Genomic DNA, 23,123 nt, shown 5'->3' on the forward strand with positions numbered 1-23,123 from the left:
ATCTCCAACCTACCATTCTTAGATAAGGTTCTAGAGAGAGTTGTTGCAATTAAATTACAAAATGTTTTAACTCTTAATGCTATTTTCGAAAAGTTTCAGTCTGGTTTTCGTGCTGCACATAGAACTAGACGGCCAGTCAGAGTTGTTAATGATTTGCTGATAAGCTCTGACTCGGGCTTTCCATCAGTATTAATTCTTCTTGATCTAAGTGCTGCTTTTGATACTGTAGACCATTCCATCCTACTGAATTGTCTTGAAAGCACAGTAGGACTGTCTGACCTTGTCCTATCCTGGGTCAAATCTTATCTTTCTGATAGGTTTCAGTTAATCTCTATTGTATTGGGGAGGTAAAATCTGCATTATCGGAAGTTGTCTGTGGTGTTCCACAGGGCACCATTCTAGGTCCCTTGCTGTTTTCATTATATACCGTTAGGTGACATTATCCGCAGTCACGGAGTGAACTTCCATTGCTATGCTGATGATACCCAGCCATATTTGTCCCCAAAGCCAGGAATTTCTTCTGCCTGGGTGTTATTAGCTACTTGCCTTACAGACATCAAGCGTTGGATGTCACAGAATTTTCTAATGTTGAATTCAGATAAAACAGAGGTTATGCTACTGGGATCACAGAACCAACTAAAAGGAAATGTGGGATTACATGAGCTCGACCCTTGCAGTCTGTCATCAAAACTTATTACCATTTGAGAAATATAGCCAAACTTAAATCAATTATTTCCGTATCTGATGCCGAGAGACTAATGCATGCCTTTGTTTTTATCTAGAATTGATTATTGTAATGCACTTTTTTCTGGTGTCCCAAATCGTGTGGTATCCCGCTTGCAGCTTGTTCAGAATACCGACGCTAGAATTCTGACTAAACCAGGAAAAGTGAACATATTACCCCTGTTTTGCCTCTTTACACTGGCTCCCTGTGCAGTATAGAATTGATTTTAAGATTTTGCTGTTGTAGTTTGCAGTTGTATGTGTGACATGCTATATAAATGTATTGTGGTTTGTTCTTTTTTCTGCTATAAATAAATATACCAATGTAATAATGACAAGTTTCCATCTTCTACTGGGTCTGACTTTTAAAGCAATTTCAAGTCAGAGTAATCCTTTTCCATCAGCAACAGTTTGAGATTGAATTGATTTCAGTTGGGACTGTCACCTTGATTTAGGATTGTAAAGCTAAGATTGTCAGATAAATATTAGAGGTCGGTGAATTCATTTATAAATAGCAATTATACAAAAATGTGATTTTTACCTTTTGTGTAATGAAGCCATCTGTTTTAGAACTTTAGGTGCACAGGCAATCGGAATAAAAACCTGTTCATGTAAGACAACTAGAATCCAACAACTAAGGAAATGTGCCTATTGTAAGTTATTTTTTTTTCCCTAGGTTGACCATGTCTCTTAGTGATCATTCACTGGGACAGTTCAGTTTTTTTTTTTTTTAACTCAAATCCAAAGCATTCAGTTGTCTTTTACCTGTCTCTCTTCTTTCAGGGTTACAGGACTACAAATACCAGAATGCAGTGTGAACCCAAATATGGTGGGATTTTACAGTGGAACATGGAAAGTATTTTTTTTGTGACAGTACAGTAGAACCTCCGAGTTACGAGCACCTTGGGAATTAAAGTCTTTAAAACTGTACTATAAATGGGTAAAGGCTAAATTGACGTTATCATTGAAATTGGAACTGTAACAAAAAAACAATGGGTTAACATAGTGCTTGTTTTTATTTTATTTTAAACAAAATGCATTGACGCAGCTTGCTCAGTCATGCAGCCTCCATGACCAGCATGCCACTTATAGCAGCGCCTATCTGATTGCATGGCATGCATGGTTGAGTGATAGTTCCGGTTGAAAGTGGGGTGTTCGGTAGACCGGTCAGTTCATTTGTTGTTTGTAACTCTGGGGTTCTACTGCAGTAGTAAAACCGAGGAAAATATGCAAGGCTTTTCGTGTGTAAAAAAATAAACTTGTATACTCACACAAAGTTGAAATGTGCTGGTAATTGATAGAAATCTGGAATGGAAAAGTAATATCTTAAACAATATACAGCCTAAACACACGTGATTATACTCACCCCATCCACTTAACCCACTGGTGTGTGCCAGTTTAATTTCTTGTACCTTTTCGCTCTTGCCAATAATGGCTAACTTGTGATAGGGATCCAGTTTGAAGTAGACTTTGATTAGTTACAAAAGTTGCCCAGTTTGAGAGGTCAATCATTGTATCAACTAAGTTAATTACAGAGGGAGTGAAAAGTGTGTGGTTGAGAAGACACTCGACTTTGAAATAATTAATGATCAAAACACTATAGTTAACTATAGAATACTATGGTATTGCATATTGTATACCATAGTAAAGTACAGTAAGTTTGGCCGCTACCTAAGAAATAATGTATTGGAGGTATGCATACTCTACCGTACAACTGCAGGATAGGCATGTGGATTAATACCATCGTGTGGTTGTTGGGTAATAATTACATGGCAAAAGGACAAACTGTGTAAACATTATGTTCTATTACGGGAACATGCAATCAAGCAAATATTTATAGTATTGTCATGTGCACATACAGCTCTGGCCAAAAGTTTTGCATCACCTAGAAGATAATTAAAAAAAATAAATAAAAAAAAAACTCCTCAGCTACACCTTAACAAAGAAGTCAGAAACTAATTTATGGGTCATGTTATACTAAATAATACAAAATAGCAAGTTGCTTGAAGGTAACATGTGATAATTAATACATGGTTAAAAGTAGGAACTGTGGTAGAAAAGCACTGGACTAGACCTGGGCTGCACAGCTGATACAGTAACTGTAGCTCTCTGGGCTTCTTTTTAGAGCTGATGTATCCCTTTCAAGTATATTGATGGGATTAAAAAGTCTGCAAGGACACCTCATTGGTAGAAGCAAGATTAACGTGCTTTAAAAACTGTCTCTTGTGCAGTCTGGTTGAACTCTCTCTCTCTCTCTCTCTCTCTCTCTCTCTCTCTCTCTCTCTCTCTCTCTGTTCTTCTGAAAAGTCTGCCTTTTATTTTATTATTTTATTTTTGTATGGCTCTTTAAGCACTCGCTGGTCATCCTTTGGGCTCTTTAGTCAAAACGCTCTTTACTTGATATGTTTACCAATGTAGAAACACAGTAACGTGTAATAAAGCTCAGTGAACGCATGGTAAAGCATATTGTATGTAAGCATTGTAAAGCCCTGAGAGATGGGGAAACAGCACATTTACCGTGCTGTTTCCCCTTTACATCTATAAAACGATCGGAAATTTGGCATCGTAACAAATACTTTAGCCAGTCACACCACGTGATTTTGCAGAATAGTTACGCAAAATGTTGCCTGGCAAGGGACCTGAAATGGTTAGCTGCGATAAAACAGTACCCTGATAGACACTTAACGTGGAGCCTGGGCATTTTTTTTTAATGTTTTATTTAACAGGGACAGTGTACAATTTTTATCATTCATGACAAGTCACAAGATGTATTGTACCCAGACTTAGCTATAAGCTATTTCACATCGGGATTCCCTGGGCTCATAAGAAACCAATAATAATAATAATAATATTAGTTTATTTAGCAGACGCCTTTATCCAAGGCGACTTACAGAGACTCGGGTGTGTGAACTATGCATCAGCAGCAGAGTCACTTACAATTACGTCTCACCCAAAAGACAGAGCACAAGGAGATTAAGTGACTTGCTCAGGATCACACAATGAGTCAGTGGCTGAGCCGGGATTTGAACCGGGGACTTTCTAGTTACAAGTCCTTTTTTTAACCACTGGACCACACAGCCTCATAATAATGAATTATAATAATAATTCATATACAACCAACACATACAAACAGCACATTACAATAAATACAACAGCATTAACAGATTAGTTCATGGAAACCAAAATCCCATATACTGTTTTATAATTATAAATATAGCAGCTACCAAGTACCAATACATACTGTTGTCAACATAAAAATATAACTAAAATTAATTCCCTTAATAAATACCCACCCAACCCTTATAATATATTAAAATCGTTATCTTAGAGATATTAAAACTAATAATTGTCATTACAATGCTATAAACATTACCACTGTAGTAAAAAAATAGAAATAGAAATTACATACAAAAATACCAACAGACAGTCATGAATCAATCACACAGTATCCCCTCCCTTTTACTTGCAGAACCCCGTTGATCTCTGACGGTATTTGGTAAGTCTGGACAAGGTCCTGGGTAAACAATAAGAGTTTTTTTTTAAATTTTTTTTGCGAACTCAGCTAGCCCCGCTCCCTATAAAAAGCAGGGTCCCAACAGCACTGTATGCACAAACTCGAGGAGAAGTTTGTGAGGCAAGTTCAGCACCTACTCTTTCAGAGACATCAACTACCCTGCAGCTCTCCGCAGAACGCAGAACCATCATGAACCCTCTCTTCCAGGCGCTACTGCTATTGGGACTAACAGGTAACCAATATCTGTTTTCACAGTTTGCTTTTATATATTGTTTTCCCATAACCTAATCATTTAATCATAAAACGACCAAAAATAAAGATTTTTTTTTTAAAATCTAATCGACTAGCATTACGTTTCTGTGTTCAAAGTTTCTAAAGTTCACAGCAGAATACGTTAAGATTCAATAGTTGAGTAAATGTGTAAATATGCTTGTCGCAAAATTATAATAATAATAATAATAATAATAATAATAATAATAATAATAATAATAATAATAATAATAATAATAATCATATTTATCCAAGTGAAGCTGTTACATTCAATAATCTAATACATTACATTTGAAGCTGGTACTTACTAGGCTGCTGATTATCGTACATGTTAAATGATGAATATGAAATAAAATAACTTGATAATTTGTGCGTGGCATTTTACAATAGAAAGTTTAAACTAGCTGTCTAAACAGGGTACCCACTGTTAATCAGAAAACACAAGTAGTTCAGAAAACCTGGTCCTCACAAAGCTCATTGTTATTATAAGTATTATCCACAACCCCACTCTTTATAGAACATACATTATTGCGCGGCTGTTCGTAGTATTTGGGTTCATAACTGTTTACTAATCTTTGATCGACTATTATTCCATCAATATGCGTTATTATAAATGCACATATTATATGCTTTTAATAGTCTTGCTAAACACATTTTAAATTTCTCAGTTGTGGCAATATTTGTTTCGAGGGAACGTTGGTAAATACAATAAATATGATTTTCGAACTGAATGCTAGACTAGAGTGGAAGAAACTTGTACATGCTACCAGAAGTTGTTTAGAAAATAAAGATTCATTTAAAGTATATGCCACTTTTTACTTAACAAATAATTGTATTATTTTTATTTATTTTTTACTTATGGTATAAGCTAAATGATTGATTATTATGTATATTTCAGTTTTTCTGTTTTTAATACTTTTAAATTGACCAAATGGAGGTGCTATCCTGTGCTGCAACCTTTACAATGAATGTCTGGTTAATAAAATGTGTTCAGTCAAATGATGTCATTTGGTTAAAAAAATGTTTAGGCACTTGGTCAAATTCCTTGTTTGCCATGACTGCAATATTTCTATTGTAGAATTATTAACTATTGTGTAATGTTTTCCTGCAGCTTATTCGTTTGCAGCACCAGCTGCCGATTCTGTCAGATGGTGCAACAAGTCCCCACAGGAGCAGAGGAAATGTGAAGCCCTGAAGACAGCTACGGGCCACTTTACCTGTCTGGAGAAAAGCGATACAATGCAGTGCATTGAAGCAATAAAGGTAAGTGTGACTTTCAGTATTAACATAATGACTGGAGGTGTGGGTCAGAGCATGTCTGATTATAACAAATCATTGTTAGGACAGTTTTTTCTTTCTTCATGTTGTTTTAAATAGCTTACAACTGAAGCTCATTCTTCCTGGTCTGGAACTTGGTGCCAGCAACCAACATTTGGATCTTAATCTAAAGAGTGGTGTATCTAAAACTGTTTAAGAATTAAAATAGGACTAAAATCTGGGTGAACCTCCTGTCAATAACGCCAGAGACCCAAACAAGTGTAAAATATGTAATATGTAGGAGCACATGTTCTTCTTTTTTTTTTTTTAGGCTGGGATGGCAGATGCAATAACACTGGATGGTGGGGATATTTATGAAGCTAGCCTTGCAAATCATGACCTTCACCCAATCATTGCTGAGGACTATGGTGAAAGTATGATAATCTGATTTTACAGACTGCAAATATCACAGTGATATTCTCTAAGGGATAGCCAAAACAAAAATAATACACCACACTGTAAAATATTGCATTATATTATACCAGAGATGCCTAACAACACTCCACTCTGTTCACTCACGTCCTTGGTTAGGCCATCTGGTGGCTTTATTGGCTGTGGATAGTCACATGACTGGCACTGCTGAGGAGTGCTTTGGGCAACTGATTGATAGATAGATAGGTCCATACAGTTCTCAACAGGGGATTACAATGTGTTGTAGCTAACACAATTATTTCATACATCTTTCCTGTTGTGCACTTTCATTTACTATATAGTCTCAAATGTGTAGTTTTGAAAGACAAAAAACGATGTTATAGCATTTGGGATTACATTTGGTGAATGAAAGTTCCTTCCAGGTCTGTTACTGCTTCACTTCCTGTCATTTCACCCCAGCTGTGTTTTCGGGGTAAAAGCTGATAACTGGCTGCAAAGCATGTCTGTCATTGGAGGAAGCAGTTGGTTGGTTACTGACTTGGAAGAAGGTCCTGAAAGGGTTGGGATGATTTCACTTAGGAAGTGCAAGACAACATGAAAGCATGCACTGCAAACAGAGAACTCTAACCTAGTATCAGATATCATGTTTTAAAGTGAATGTTTTTCAATAAAATTAATAAAATTGAAGAGATGTAAAATGTATTGAAGTATTTTGTCAGCTACAATCACTTTATATGGTCTACTTTAGACCAAAGCAAATCTGAAATTCTAATGGCTGACATTTTTTTGTCCCCATAGCTAGTTCTGATACTTGCTACTATGCCGTGGCTGTTGTCAAGAAGGGCAGTGGCTTTTCTTTCAGTGAGCTAAAAGGAAAGAAGTCCTGTCACACTGGACTGGGCAAGTCTGCAGGCTGGAACATCCCAATTGGGACTCTGGTGTCTGAGGGGATCCTAAAGTGGGAAGGGCCAGAGAAAGAACAAATTGAAAGTGGTAAGGGCAATACAACTTCATCCACTTCAGTAGTTTTCCACATACTTTCGAAGTCTAACACTGTACTAGTATTATGGCTTCTGGTAGACTTTTGCAATATCATTTTATAGTTTATTTGACTACACAATGTTAAATAAAATATCATATAGTTTGTATATGGGTGTAATATATATATATATATATATATATATATATATATATATATATATATATAAATGTTAGGCTTGATATATCTATATATATATATAAATGTTAGGCTTGATATATATATATATATATATATATATATATATATATATATATATATATATATATATATAAAGACCAACATTTTTACACAGGTACAAAATGCATGATTCACGTACAGTAGTTTGGATTGATAGTTAGGTTTGGATTGATGATTCACTTTTTATTACACTGATTTTAAAAACAGCTCTGTGAATAGGACCCAAATTAAAATGGTTTTCTCCCTCACAGCCGTCTCCAGGTTCTTTTCTGCAAGCTGTGTACCAGGAGCAGCCAAGGACGTGTACCCAAAGCTGTGTGAGCTGTGTGCCAACTGTGCCCGTTCACACATGGAACCTTACTACGATTATGAAGGGGCTTTCAAGTAAGTTCTCCTTCATTACTAATCTCATATTAAATAATGTTTTGTATTCAAGGTGCTGAAATGACACCGTTTGAATCAGAACAGATATTTACTGGCCTCTTACCAGGCTCCCAGCAGGTATCTCAAATCCCAGGCAAGTTTCAGAGCAAATACTGTTTCAGAATGCAGACCACAAACATACTTTGCAGCGAGGAGATTTTTAATGAATCTGTTTTAATTTGGACCAGATTAAACAGCTCCTCAACCAGCACCAAGTCTCCCAGACCAGCACAATCAGCTGCAAACCAGTAAACCACCAGCTTTGATCATTGCTGAAATGTCCCTCAGGGGAACCACTTTCCCCACTACTGGTTTGCTTTTTTGTTTGTTTTAACTTCATTTTTCCATTTGAGGTGAAGCCCATTTACTGTACGCTAAATATTTTTCATGGTAGTACTCGGTGACCACTCTCCATTCACTTCCTGTGTTACAAATAAAGGGCCCCCATCTGATCCTGCCTCCGTTCTTTTGTGTAGTATAAAGTGTAAAGGCCTATAACCTGTAACGCAGGAAGTAAATTTATTGTGTCAGGAAAAATCTGAACAGCAAAACAATTATTTATCTTCTTTTTCATGACAGCTATTATTATGTATTTACAACTGTGTAACCCAGGCTTTTTTGGGCAGTGTTAAAGCTAAAGTTCCTTATTAAATTAGCATTAGGAAAGTAATCAGGTCCAAAGCCATGTTTTATAACAGCACTGGAGATGGAAATCCCATATGTTTGTCCACAGGGCTGGCATTTCACCTGTATGTGCAGTGAGTGTATTGGCACATAACCCTGCTAGCCAGTCCTGTAGGATCTTACACCCTCTTACATTCCCTTCTAAAGTGTATCCTCTTTTGCGGAGAATGCTTGTGTCTTGTACCAATTGTGCTAAATCATGTTGTTGTTTTTTTGTGATGGGCTGAATCACAGAACTCATTTCACCAGCCCAGGCCCAGAACCCAGAAAAAACAATTTCACAATGATTTCTGTTCTGTTAATTCATGATGCTCTCATTTCCTCTACTTTGTTCAGATGCCTGAAGGATGGCAAAGGTGATGTTGCCTTTGTCAAACACCTTACAGTCAAAGGTAAGCATAAAATCGCCCCTCAGTAAAACCCACAAAACTTGTCTTTAAAATGCATTAGTGCAGTTACAGTGTTCGGCTACCAGGTTATACAAAAACCACTTGAGTGCCAAAACAGTATGAAACCTGGCAGGTAGAAACAGTGGACCATGTTTAACAAACAATTATTAACACACGTTTGAAGTAGAAGAAATTCTACCAATTAAAGCAGCCTTTGATCTAAATAACAAACCAAGTAACATCCTTGATAAATATTACTGATTTTGTTTTTTGCACTTTATAGTGTTAGCAATTATTTATTTGGGTGTTTCAGTACTAGCGCTAAAATTAAAGTTAAATCCTATGTATCTATCATTTCATGTAAAAGGTAAAACTTTGTCATAAGCCTTGTAAATAAATAGAATAAAAGTCAAGTAAAACCCACAATATTGCTTTTTATTAAACACAGTCTTTTCTTCCTTTTAGATGCTGACCCAAGTGTTTATGAGTTGCTGTGTAAAGATGGCTCTAGAAAAGAACTTAGTGATTACCTGTCCTGCAGTCTGGCCAGAGTCCCTGGGCATGCTGTTGTTACCAGGAGCGATAAAAACTTGGCGCATAAAATTTGGCAGTACCTTGAAGCTGCAAAGGTATTGTTCCTCCACATACAAACAGTGCTTGACTCAGAGAAACAGACACTATTGTCAAGAGTTGCATAAATTATATAATGCTACAGATCTGTTGTCTTGCCCATCGTGAAAAAGTCCCTTTTTCAAAGGAACACTTTCTGTTTTCTGTTGCCCATTCTCAGAGCACATTCCCCAACCTCTTCAAGTCTTCTGATTATGGAGGCAAGAACCTGATGTTCAAAGATTCTACAAAGAGGTTGGTGCTTGCCCCTGACAACATGAATGCCTATCTGTACCTGGGAGCGGAGTACATGCACATAATTCAAGCCCTCAAGAAAAGTAAGTAGAGATCTTAGCAGAGACACAATCCCCAGACACGCTTTAACCAGACTGCACTAAGACTGAGCTTCAGTATGTCTATGCTCATTAAACATGTCACCATAGCATCAATTCTGCTGATTTTTGTCTGTAATTATACTGTGTCGTTGTAGTCTTTTCAAACCCACCAAAAGCCTTGCATACTTCATTGTCGAAATCTTTTTTTTTTTTTCGTTCAGAGGAACCCACCAGCACCCCCACAGATCCAGTGAAATGGTGTGTGGTTGGCAAGAAAGAAAGAGAAAAGTGTGACGCATGGTCCATCAACACATGCACTGTGGCTGAGTGTGATAAAGGAAAAATTAAGTGCATATCTGGGGTGTCTGCTGATGACTGTATTGAAAAGATCATGGTAAATACTGCCTACATCTTATCATGCCAGTAAGCAAGTCAATATTTATAGGAGGGTAATCACATGGGACACAGAATGAGGCAATAGACAAGTCTAATTATGCAACTATGAACTGTGGTAGTTCTATTAAAGGTAGTACATATTTCAGTCATCACCCGTAAAATTCCCATCTTATAGACCCGTTTAAAAGGAAAGGCCTCCTTATCTTATTATGGTGTACATTCTTTAGCACAAGAATTTTGTTTTAGTTGTCGTTTGACGTTTTGGATGTAGGCAATTTTACTCTACTTTTTAAGGATACTAATAGCTTTGTGTTTACAGCAGTGGCTGGAGTTGAATTTCAATTTGTCTCTCGCAGAAAAAGGAAGCTGATGCTGTCACCATGGATGGAGGCTACGTCTACACAGCCGGGAAATGCGGCCTTGTGCCCGTCATGGCAGAGAACTACGATGCAGGCAAGGACCAGTGCCACTACAACCGCTTAGGGCTCTGTTTTAAAATGAATGCAGTGGTTCTCAATTTGTCTGTAAATAAATACATCTATACCAACAGTATAAAACCTGCTGCAAAGAAATGTGTTGCTCTTCAAAATTGGGACCTTAGTGTCACAGCTGTGCTGCCCTATGACTTTTTATTTATTTATTTATTTTATTCCAGTTCAAAACAAAATAATCATAATTATAAAAGCATAGTGACACTTGTATCCTTGTATATGGACTCTTTTAAAAAGGTATTTTAACTGGTATTCCATGGTGAATGCATAGCTTATAGTACAAATTCACCAAGGTATCTTCATTATGTGAAAACATTGCACTTCCACAGGAACCCAATCATAGACTGTTAGTCTTAGTTCTGATTGAATAATGTTATGCACAGTACTAATGAGCCAGAGATGAACATAGGGGATTACTATATGCTTAGGAGGCTATGGAAGGGTAAACAGCAAAAAGCGAATCTTAACTTTTCTCTCAATCCACAGCTGCATGCTTATCGTCATCACCAGCAAAAGGTAAAACTAGCTTTTTTTTTCTTTTTTTATGTATCTTGTTTCAGATCTATTATAATGTAAACAGTACAAACCAGATTCATGCTCACTACTGTATAGGAATCAAAGAGAGGGAATTACAGTAGAACCTGTTCATCAGTCAACCTACATGCCTAACCTAGGATGCCATGCATGTTTTCTGTAAACATGCAAACTGTCTGCAGTTAACTGATCGGGAAGGGTTAATTGGCAAAATATACAATGTATTAAGAATTGCAAAATAAATGTAAACAGCACAGTTTTCTGTTGATAATGTGAAAAAGAAACTTAAGCATGTAAGGAAAAGTCATTTTTACGTAAGAACAAAAACAAAACTATTTTGATCCATTTCTGTCAAAACATAGCTCTAAATTTAACTTATACAAAAACAAATATCCGTACATAAAAATATTGTTTTTGCGTCATCATTTCTTAACAGACCATGCAGCTGCCATTACTTTTGACACCTAACTCTAGTATCTACATTTATGAATTCTTAAATGAATTCTTAAATACAACCTGTTTGTGTGTTCTTCGTCTTCTCAACAGTCCTGGCACCTAAGCACCTCTTGTTTTTGTTTAGGTTCCTACTATGCTGTGGCAGTTGTGAAGAAAGACTCGCCACTCACCTGGGCCACCCTAAAAGGTGTAAAATCCTGCCACACAGGTTTAGGACGGACTGCAGGGTGGAACATTCCAATGGGAATTCTCAAGAAAACCGTTATCAATGACTGTGACTTCTGTAAGTACCGTCTGTACTTCTTAATGAGTTGTCCCTGCAAAATACTTACATGTTACCTGCTGTTCACTTCCTTTCGCTGTATACCTAGATCTCATATGTCGACTGTGAAAGCTCATTGCAAACATGCTTTTATTCTGCATTCTAAATACACTAGGTTATAGAAAGCTGTTAATTTGCATGCCATCATTTCTAATAGCCAGTTAGTAAAAGCAGTACTCTAGCACTGTATACTGAATTGTCACTTTTTCTTTAAACAGCTAAATTCTTCAGCCAGAGCTGCGTTCCCGGAGCAAACAAAACCTCCAGCTTGTGCTCCCTGTGCGCTGGAGATAAAAGGGTTACTATTGGAGGTGACGATTCCAAATGCTTAGAAAATGACTCTGAGTCATACTATGGATATGCTGGGGCACTCAGGTAGGTTTACACCATATACTTCTCACTAGAGTGCAAAAAGATTAGCCCCGGAGTGCAGTGGTCTCCAAAGAATCCAAAGCATTTGGGGCGGGACGTTGTTTGAAATTAGTGATTTGTTTCAAGTACTGTACTGGTCATAATCTGTACTATAATAAAAATGCCTAGGCTCTCGTGTTTTTTTTATTTTTTTCTGATTTAAACTGAAATCAGTAATTACCATTTAAAGATAAATACTGCAGATGTTTTACATATTTATTGTGATATAATGTTGTATACTGGATTCATCAGCAGGCATTTCATCAGCATCAAGGGTTTAAAATCCATCTTGCCTCATATTAGTACCAAACATATTAGCACAGGTCCCTGTTTTTATGCTGTTGAAGGTTTTTTGGTTCTTTTGCTTGTATTGTGTGCTTTAATTTAGAATATGCAGATATCTCAAAATGTAGATAAAGTTGTTGCAACTTCCTGGTACCTAGTCCCTTTATGTGTTGTAGTAATGCAGTTTATTTATAGTGTTATATTTGAAATATTTACATATCTTAAAATAACTTTAAAAGTGTCCCACAATCATGTTCAATTTTAGTAGGATAATTAAAATACCACTGTAGACCTGGCACTGTTAATTCAAATACAACTTTTAACTAAACTCAAGATTATTTATAATGCAGACATTCAGCATGGCTTTAAACTTAGTGTCAACCCCTTTTGTTTCTTTGTATAGGTGTCTGATCGAAGGTGGAGATGTTGCCTTTGTTAAACACACAACTGTGTTTGACAATACTGAAGGTACTGTAACAATACTGCACATCAATTCAATCTTTGATGTATTCATTCTGCAATTGAATACCTAATATGGGGACCAGTCACAAGAAATAGTCATATCTCCGCTATAACAATACTGCAGAATGTAGCATTTACACACCCAGTTTGGAATTCGGTTTGGAATTCATTTTTTTTCAGTGGCTCATGTAGTAAAGGATTTACCATGTGTAGCGCAGGGTGTGTCATGCAATCGAGCTAACTGGTTTGAATCCTGGTTGCACCGACTTGCCAGTCTGGGTTGTGGGCCCACTGGAAACACTGGCCATGGTGTTCCTGAGGGTCAGGGAGGAAAATTGACTGGGGATACAGGAGAAAATGAGGAGCTACACAATGTCATTTATATAGCACCTTCCGAAACCAAAGCAACCAAGTATCATTACCCCACCTACAGCACTGTTTTTTTAAGTTAATTTCATAACACAGATTTCAATGAGTGCTATCCCATCACTCCATTTTAGGCTCATTAAATATTAAATTGCCAACTATGCCGATCCTCACATAGATACTGCATACATATGAATGCTGGGTTTTTATTGATCAGAATTTTAAACTAATTAAACCTTTTTCCAATCTTTTTTTAGGAGGAAATATTCCTAAATGGGCCATGGACTATAAGCCCTCTGACTTCAAGCTGCTGTGTTACAATGGTGCAACAGATACTGCTCCCCCCAGCGACTATATGAAATGCAACCTTGCTCAAGTCCCAGCACATGCAGTCATGACTCGTCCTGAAAGCAGAGATGTGGTCGTCAGATTACTGAAGGAGCAACAGGTTTGTAAAGCCCATTAAAATCAAGACATTAAAATACTGATAACTAAAAATTTTAAAGCGACATCATGAATCATCCCCATTTTTGTTTTATGCTTGCTTTTATACACTTACTTTGGCGGCATGCAGATATTTCAGACACAACACTGTCTATTAAAAGTTGGTGCTGCTTCCTGGTATCTAATCACACCCAGTACTGTAGGTCAATTACACTCCAATGATCTAGCTGCAATCAGATACCAGTGCAATGCAATTGCAATTTTATAAAAATCTGTATATTCCAGTGTAACCTTACATCAAAGATCAATGCCATTCAAACATGTAAAGGTCGATATACACTGTTGACTGTTTTCACACTGTAATTTATTGTTTGAAAAAATGACATGATTCATTGATACTGTACACCTTGATACATCTCTTATCAAGAGATTCTCATAACTCCCTTCTATTTGTACCTACAGAGAGAGTTTGGTTCTTCTCAAACTGATGCAGATACGTTTAAGCTGTTCAAGTCGGAAACCAAGGACCTTCTTTTCAAGGACTCCACTAAGTGTCTGGCAGAGGTCGCTCCAAGAACAACTGCCGAAGGCTTTCTTGGAAAGGAATATTATGACTCTGTAACAGGACTTGCAGCATGCATGGCATCAGGTAAGTAACACCTGAGCAATGTTAGTCTAAAGACATCCAGGATGTTGTAGTAAAAAGCTGCAGTCTTTAATGATGAAGGGTTTAAATACTGTAGAACCATTTAAGTATATGTATTTATTTGGGGTTAAAAATATTTTTCATGAAGGCACAGACGGGCACTAAATGAGCCAAGAAACCACAGTAAACATATGCACTGTAACTTGACCTATACCAAGACATACAGTAGTAGACTGTTTTAAAGTACTGAGCTAAAGAAAGCATTCTAAATAGCATTAACAAAAGCGGTCTATTTTAATCCTGATGCCCTTATTAATATTAATAAATATAATTAAAAAATACAATGCAAAACTTGCCAAACAAAAGAAACTGCGTGTGCACGCATGTGTGGGTGTGTCTTAAGAAAATCACACCAAATTATAATTGGTGCAATAGCTTTCTAATGTTTTTCTAATGCTTTAGAATTAAAGTACTGTAAGGAAATTAAGGATCTAGTCAAATGTATCAAAGATGTCAGCAAACACCTTGTCATGAAGTAAAAAGGGAGATTCTACAAAATGTGTTCTTTTTATTGCAGAACTCCAGCAAGCATGCACATTCCACAAGTGCCAGCAAGCTTAAAAAAAAAAAAAAACATCTGAGAACTTCTTCAGGACCTGTGCTGTTGAATTCTATTCATGTAATCGTCTATCTAGACTAACAAAGGTGGAGGGGGGATGGGCATAGATCATGAGTCTTCCAAATGTTGTCAAAAGAAAATAAATAAAATACTTTTCAGACTGGATACTGCACCTTTTTGTTTTATTTTCCGCCCAATGATTTTGATGGTGTTCATCAGGTTCAGATATCATATAAAAGTAGGGAATTGAATGTTGTTCAATCAGTCAAGTAGTTTCCAAGATTCCAAGATACTTCCAAGAGAACAGTATGTGAAATAACTATGTTGTAATAAAGACCCATTTTCTTGTTTAATGGTACATACTGTGAAATTAAGAATATAAATGTACAATAGGAGTTCAAACCCAAGCAAGAAATTGATCCCCCACAGTCAACATTGTCAGGTCTCACGTTCATTTGGGAAATATTTGTATTTGCTGTACCCTCCCCCTGGCAAAAAGCACTAGCATTTTCACTGCCATACTCAACACATCTGTAGCGGCTAAATGTGCATGTAGTTTTCTGACTTTTATTTAAGGTTGCATATATATAGTATGAATTTAGGCACTTGTTACACTGCTATCCAACAACTGACACGGCTCGCTCCAGCCATCAAGGTATGTACTACTGCTCGACCCAATAGAAAACTATAGAACAGTAACGGAACAGCGAAACAAACATACGCACTGACGACAGCTTGCGAGCGTGCAGCACCACAGACTCATCGGAGAGGTGCTCCAGCATGTTGCAATGCGGGATGAAATAGTTTGGGCACATCTTGTTTACTAGGCAGTGTTGGAGGTCGTCTATAAGTCCGAGTAAGAAATGAGCCGAGTAGTCTTCCTGGGAGAGGTAATGGGTTGGAAGCCTGTCATAAGCCCAGAGCATCATGCTCCTAAGGTGGTAAGGGCTAATGGCTTTGGGTCTGGATAACAGTTTAATGATGATGGCCTTGCAGGCTTGATAGGCTTGCATTAGACTACCTGAGATGCACTTTTTTAGCTGCACCTCACTCCTTGCAAAGGACAGCCTCCATTCATTCTCCTTCAGACCTTTAAAAGAGCAAGCAGGCACCAGATAAAACCCTCTGATCACTTCCTCCTGTTATCTTGCCATCCCAGAAATGGTTTTCCATCAGCCAGCTCTGGGCCACTGCTGGCCAGCCTTTGAAAGGCACAACTGGTACAATGTCACAGAGCATGTGGCTGCTGCCCACCCCCAGAATAACAGATATTACTGTCCCATTCTTCTCCACCTTGGGCATCTCCCGCTGAGGCTTCTTCTGAATCGCCACCAAGACCACGCTGATGGACTCATAAAACCAATCCGCCACACTGGTGGGCGAGAAGAAATAGTTGGAGGCGCCGTTGATGTGATCAACGATAGTGCAGCAGTCTTTGCATTTGTTAATGGTCCCTTCGTCAAAAAGCCTGAGGCTCAGCCAGGAGTGGCACAGGGCAAAGTGCTGCATGTCCAAGGTGACCGGCTGATTGCGGTCATGGAGTTTCAGTGCCGGGACCAGCAGCGTGGAATCCATGTCATAGTTGGTGCCTCTGGCGTAGACATTGAGCTCATCCAGATCCATGTCCACCACCCCCTCCTGAACTCCTCCAGAAAGGAGCAGGTACTCATTAGCAACAGGAAGCTTCTGAACCAGGAGCTTGTCTAGGTTAAAATAAAGTACAGCTTATCAATACTTAAACAGACTGATCCAATTGCCCTATTTCTGTTGCATTTAGTATTTTTAGTTCTGAATACTGGTAAAATGTTTCTGCTGGCATGAAATATCATTTAATCTAGTTGTCCATCTTCATTCAAACTGAATTTTAACAAGAGTTTGGTGCAGCCTGGTGGCAACATACTGCAATTATAATACTTTTTTTTTTTTTTTTTAAATGAGCGATATTTTTAAAAGGGTTGGTGTCAATAAGGCCTGGAATATTAATGAAAAATGAAGTCAGAATATCGCAAAATGAAAAGCAGAAGTACTAGATTTAAATAAATTACACTTTATTGCATAAAAAACAAAAAACAGCAGTTAAGAAATTTCTGAGCAAAAAAAGACCTCTATCCATAGTAATAAAATATCCAATCCTAACTTACAAGCTTTTCTCTTGAAGGAGTTAGATACTGGATCTCTTTGAGTAAGGCAACCGTACAAGTCAAACCTGCTAATAACACAAGCTCAAGGGATCATATAAAATGGGTCTTCATGGAAATGATCATAACATCTTTGATTAATCTTTGTGGACAGCTCTGCAAGCTATCCCTCTTCCCCATTTACCACCAGCAGTTACTGAATGAGCTTTATTGATTTTAACAGAAGTAAAAATAAAAAATAAATTATTTTTCAGAACAGATCATCAGCTTAACTGTCTTTGTTTTAAACAGGTTTGTTTTTTGCTAAGACTAATACCTTCTACGACAGCCACAGCTGTCCTTGCTCACATTCTCTACCCACTGATAAAGGCAGAGTTGAGATCCATTGAAAGGACTGGGTTCAGTTTTCATAGAGATTTGACACACGTAACATGCCAAACGGGTCAGACAGTGAATAAAACATATAAGTGTGGAGGATGTACCTCCTTGTAAAAGGTATTGGCATACATTAAACTAGTAATAATTTCCTATTTACACAATGTAATGTCAAATGGCATTTCACTGTCTTGTATTCAACACCTTGAAGTTACATGCTGCCGGGTTTAAGGGAGGCTGCACTGCACATCTTCTAAAAACACATACATTTCATTTATAGTCTACCCTGTTCACATTTGGCACGGGTCAAATGTCTTATGTTGCAACTTGTCCATACACAACAATGCATTATGTCTACTGTTGCACATGCTCAAAAATAAATTCATGTTGTGTTGTTTTAAAGGCAAAGAAAACCCCAAATGCAAATCAAATTAAGAATAAGCCTCAAAACAAATCCAGACAAACAGCTCATTCACCAGACAAATACAAGTTAACACTGATGATTTTATTGGTTGTTTCTTTTGGTATATACAGTTCTAAAAGATAAATAATAAAGGTTTATTTATCTGTTTACTGTAATAGTTTTGCTGAGTAGTTGCAGGACAAGATAGAAAAAAAAGCAAGAGAGAATAAAATATCCTTTGCCCATCCATAAAATATGTTCAGCAGGACACTTATCATCTGAAGCCATACTTATTGTGGCTTGGGGTGTACAATGTTAAGCCATTATTTTCTATTGCTGCTTTGTGATGTCAAGAGCATGCATTCGGATAGAGGGAGACCAATAGCCAGCTCTATCTGTAACCCTGTTGATGTGAGGCGCACCATGTAGTCAGCTCATGAAATCCTAGCCAGGCACTTCTCAAGCTGCTCAATGTCAGCCTCTCCATCCTCTGCCTTGTACCCTTTGGCACTGCACTCCACAAACTCCACCTTCATGGGTAGCTGAGAGAATTCAAAATCTTTGCCCTTCTTGCCCAGGTACACAGTGCCTCCAGCAGTAGAACCGTCCTGAGTGCTCAGAGCTGCTGAGCGGGTCACTCGCAGGGTGTTGCTGTGAAGCCAAAGAACACAATGAATAACAACACAAGCTCATGTAAGTCATTCACAAATGCAAGAACAATATGTCTACTATGTCTCTGAGAGAATAAAGCTTTCCTCACCATCTTTCTTGTAGAAACACTGTATAAAACTAGTCACAACTGTTTCAAGCTCCACTGGGGAAGTATGATGAATTTGCCAGACCTCATACATAGCAGTTAGGTAGGCTATTGTTTAATTATTTACATGTGTGTTTTCCAGGCTGAGTTTGTATCTTCTTGTTCCTCATTGACATTTTCTCTGTCCTCAGTTGATCATGGTATGCAGTACATCTTTCAGGCTGTTTTTCTTTCTGTCATTTCGTTTGCCTTTTTTGTTTTTCTTTAAGGGTTTGTGTTAGTAGGTACCTCGCTCGAAAGTAGATCTTACACCACTTTCATCTGATATAAAAGTTGTAGTATAACAGTGATAATGGTACTGCTGTGGCGTGTTCCATGGTAATAATGGGACTCCTGCATTCAAATAATGCCCTTGACCTCTAAGGCTTTTTGACTCAAGAGTTCCATTATTACCATGTAACACACCACAGCAATACCATTATCCATTAAATATATTATAATATAACAAGTTAGGCCAATGCAAGCAACACAGCATACATTAGTTAAAATAAGAGACTACACCTCAATGTCATTTAAGAACCTAAATTGAGATTAAATTTAATACTCACAGTTCCTTTTCCAATTGCTGTTGAATAACTTTAGCAGACTTTGCCATTGTGATATCTGAAAGATAAGACAGGGTAATTTAACTTTGTGTGCACCTTTGCTTGGGTATTTTATTTTTATATGTAATCACATGTAATGTATTTTGTTATTTCTCTAGATTCTTAGCATTTCTGGTGTTGATTTGATCATATTATACCATCATGGTAAGCCACACTAGAATTTTTTAGAGCATTGTACAGCACTGAGGAATCACCCTGGTCTGCATTCAACCAACTTTTCATGTGACTAGCACGAAATACTACAAAAGAAGCTGTTCCAATCCAGGTGGGCACCCAGGTACATTTTGCTATAAAAATCCATCTGTGTCCCGGTGGGGTACAACTTTGTCAAACCAACCCCTAAGCATCATTCAAGTGTGTTACCTTGTTTGTTGCAGGTGACCATCAGAGCTGGGGCATTCTTCACAATTTCAGCATCGGTGAGGAGGGAGTACAGGAACTCGGCCACGTCTCGCAGTTCCTTCTGAAACACAGCGCTGTCCACGACAAACACAACAGCCCTGCGGAGCAATACAATCTAATCAGCTATACTGAAATGAGAACAGTTTCCAAAGTCAGACAGAGGGGAAATTAAACATAAAACTGATATGTTCATCACAAGCTTATCCTAATTGGAGCCTTTTTATTCCCTGCAGCGGAGATGCTCTTAGGTACAGCAAATCTGCACAGTTTGTAAATGGGAAGGTGGTAAGTTCTACTCTTGGTCTAATAAATCGCTTAGCTGGTTGTGCTAACTGTTACAGAGCCGCAACTTTGTGGCATAAACCCATAGCCAAATCAATTGCCATCTACTTTGCCAACCCCACTAACACATCACCTGGCAGCAGACTTGAACCTCTCCACAAACTGAGGCCGCAGACTCTCATGACCAGGAAGATCAATCAGTGTAAAACCACGACCCTGAAAGCAATGAAAAAAAGCAAGGAAAGTGTTTTAGCAAATGTCTGTATACTAAGTGGATACATATGTATGTTTTGATAAACAAATATCAAGATTTGGACAGGCATCCTGTCTTAAATGTACTTATGCTATATAATGGTGTAGAAGTCAGCACACTGAGATTACAATTTAAACCTATAAACCACTTTCCAGCCCACTTCTATATTTATAAGTTATTATTCTTGTGTTGTTGTCGCAGGAAATGTTTTTGATTAAAGCACAACTACCTTTGTTTGACTTGTCACCTTTTCACTTTTAACATTGTATATGGCAGAGCTGTCAGTAATGGAGGTCTGGGTCTTCTTAAATTTTCCCGACAGTAACTGGAAAAAGAAATAATGATCAAAACATAATCAACAACTCTGTTTGCAGGGCTAACTTTCTCATTTGGCTAACGCAACACAAAGGATGAAATTCACCAAGTGATTTACTCCAAAGTGTAATTATAAGGGAAAAAAGTAAAGTTACAAAACTTAAAAAAAAAAAAAATTCAGAACCTTAATTCAGTGACTATAAACAGGTATTATTCTGTTTATTTCTAGTTTTGTATCATTAAAGGGTGTTTTTCTCTTTTCAACAAAACAGTAAATGGTATACTTGTGTAGAATACTGGTATCTTATAATAAGGCATTTTAATCACAAGATTAGTGAATTAAAAAAAAACAAAAGCAAAAAACTTGTAAGACTATAACCTAGAAACGGAGAAAAAAACAACAACAGTCCTATAGTATTAGTACTATAAATACATGCTGCCTGATAATAAATGATGTATGCATTTCTCAAGAGAACCCCATGGGGGAAGCAAAGAAACATACTCTGCTGAAGATGAGAGTTTTTCCAGAATCACAGAGTCCAACCAACAGCACTGCACTCCTGGTGGTTTTTCTACCCCAAACAATCTTCATGAAAACTGCAACAATAAATAAATATCAAATTCAGCAACAGCTGGCCTGCACAGATATCAGCAACCTTTGAAGTACGGGGGACTAGTCACGCACTGCAAAGAATATGCCATACTGCTGTGGAATAGTTCAAATGCCATTTGATAAGGTTATAGGTGTGATGTACGTTTTCCATAGCAATATTACAAACTTGCATGCTAACTTCATACATTGTTGTAGAAAGCTACCATAAGAAGTGATTCTGTGGGATCTAACTCGGTGCTTCTCAACCTGTGTGTCTACTGAGTGTCATTCCAATTGAGCTATCAATTACTTAACTAGACCCTTAATTGAACTGATACTTTGTTTAATCAGATCTTTTTAATTGTTTTAGCTGTTAAACAGTTGCAGATTTTTTTCCATCCTGATTCTTTGTCTAACTTCAGTACATTCAAACGGGCCAGAGCGAAATACAACAGCTGTTTGTTTGTTTTTTTGTTTTTTTTTTAACCTAATTGCATTTCCTTTGATTACAAAATGCAGTATTTCGGACGTAGATATAGAATAAATAGATACTCATAATTAACAAACACTATACAATACTTTATTATGTTTAAAACATAATAAAGACTACTGAGAAACAAAAATCACAACGGGTTATTCTAATCGAATACCCAAATGTATGTATTTTATTATAATAATTAAACTAATGTGTGTTATTCACATCCCCTTCCATATCGTACGTATTAATACAATTGATTTCTGTGTAAGGTTCACAATCTGTATTATTCACGGGAGGATTTGAAATCCCCAAAACAGATTTATTCCACTTGTCGTATACAATAGCCTCATTTTATTTACGTAACGTTAGTTTGCTTAAGCTAGCGTCAATGTTTCAGAAACGTTGTTGTATTTGATCGGTACCGACGCGACCTGGGTGCACTTAACTATGCAGCCCAGGATTTACCTCAGGCCTATGCTTGCCTGTCAATGACTTTTTTCCGTTTATTTACTTACTTATGGAGATTATGACCACCACCAGTGCGACGAGCACCGCGAGAACAGCGGGGTCCTGTGCCTGTAATTCTTTCTGAATAGAATCCAGGAAAGGCTGAAATACAGCTGCTTCCATTTTCTGTCTTTCTCTTAATACTCGAGTCTTTCCGCCTGGAGTTTACGTGGACTGTCTCACTACAGGAAGGACACGTGGATTTCAGACAAGGCGCATGCGCAAGGCCATTCTGTACTCTGCACCGGCAAGGATGTGATTGTAATAGACACAGACATAATTTAGTTAAACTATTTGTTATACAAGGCCAGTGGTCAATATATATATATATATATATATATATATATATATATATATATATATATATATAGATACACTGCTGTGCAAAAGTCTTAGACACATTCAGGAGTAAACTATCTATCTATCTATCTATCTATCTATCTATCTATCTATCTATATATATATATATATATATATATATATATATATATATATATATATATATATATATATATATTATCGATGTTATGAGCATCAACAATGTACTCAAAGCCTCCACTAGTGTTTTCTACTATTATAACAGCTTTGACTGTTATTAATACAGCTTAGTTTGGGTGAGAAGAAACCAAGCTTCTCATTAAACAATCTTTAATTCACATTGATCAGAAT

General features: G+C 37.2%; 2 protein-coding genes and 1 pseudogene across 2 annotated transcripts; 1 reads left to right on the forward strand and 2 right to left on the reverse strand.

The window, feature by feature from the left end:
- Window positions 1-4,148: 4,148 nt before the first annotated feature.
- LOC117423387 (serotransferrin-2) lies at window positions 4,149-15,452 on the forward strand. The gene is made up of 17 exons (XM_034039060.3): window positions 4,149-4,469; window positions 5,619-5,770; window positions 6,096-6,198; window positions 6,995-7,189; window positions 7,667-7,799; window positions 8,859-8,914; window positions 9,377-9,540; window positions 9,702-9,858; window positions 10,077-10,249; window positions 10,608-10,704; window positions 11,229-11,258; window positions 11,857-12,015; window positions 12,273-12,429; window positions 13,154-13,218; window positions 13,836-14,026; window positions 14,485-14,671; window positions 15,246-15,452. Exons 1-17 carry the CDS (start codon window positions 4,427-4,429, stop codon window positions 15,287-15,289), a joined length of 2,106 nt encoding a protein of 701 aa, XP_033894951.3. The 5' UTR covers window positions 4,149-4,426; the 3' UTR covers window positions 15,290-15,452.
- A 497-nt stretch (window positions 15,453-15,949) lies between these two features.
- Window positions 15,950-17,811, reverse strand: LOC117423662 (nucleotidyltransferase MB21D2-like; annotated as a pseudogene).
- On the reverse strand, window positions 17,315-22,687 carry LOC117423111 (signal recognition particle receptor subunit beta-like). Its single transcript, XM_034038550.2, has 7 exons — window positions 22,463-22,687; window positions 21,380-21,474; window positions 20,792-20,887; window positions 20,443-20,525; window positions 19,989-20,125; window positions 19,569-19,623; window positions 17,315-18,854 (listed from the first exon to the last, which is right to left on the reverse strand). Exons 1-7 carry the CDS (start codon window positions 22,575-22,577, stop codon window positions 18,638-18,640), a joined length of 798 nt encoding a protein of 265 aa, XP_033894441.1. The 5' UTR covers window positions 22,578-22,687; the 3' UTR covers window positions 17,315-18,637.
- Between the last annotated feature and the right edge of the window lie 436 nt (window positions 22,688-23,123).

Source organism: Acipenser ruthenus, chromosome 17, assembly GCF_902713425.1.
Source record: "Acipenser ruthenus chromosome 17, fAciRut3.2 maternal haplotype, whole genome shotgun sequence".
NCBI lineage: Eukaryota > Metazoa > Chordata > Actinopteri > Acipenseriformes > Acipenseridae > Acipenser > Acipenser ruthenus.

What these genes read in the sequence shown, in the direction of transcription:
- LOC117423111 (XM_034038550.2), bottom strand. Translation starts at nt 22,577, where the DNA reads ATGGAAGCAGCTGTATTTCAGCCTTTCCTGGATTCTATTCAGAAAGAA. An exon ending in AGGTTCAAGTCTGCTGCCAG is followed by an intron (nt 20,126 to 20,442) that starts GTGATGTGTTAG and finishes ATTGCTCCGCAG; the next exon opens with GGCTGTTGTGTTTGTCGTGG. An exon ending in GGTCACCTGCAACAAACAAG is followed by an intron (nt 19,624 to 19,988) that starts GTAACACACTTG and finishes CTTATCTTTCAG; the next exon opens with ATATCACAATGGCAAAGTCT.
- LOC117423387 (XM_034039060.3), top strand. Translation starts at nt 4,427, where the DNA reads ATGAACCCTCTCTTCCAGGCGCTACTGCTATTGGGACTAACAG. An exon ending in ACTGCTATTGGGACTAACAG is followed by an intron (nt 4,470 to 5,618) that starts GTAACCAATATC and finishes GTTTTCCTGCAG; the next exon opens with CTTATTCGTTTGCAGCACCA. An exon ending in GGATATGCTGGGGCACTCAG is followed by an intron (nt 12,430 to 13,153) that starts GTAGGTTTACAC and finishes TTCTTTGTATAG; the next exon opens with GTGTCTGATCGAAGGTGGAG.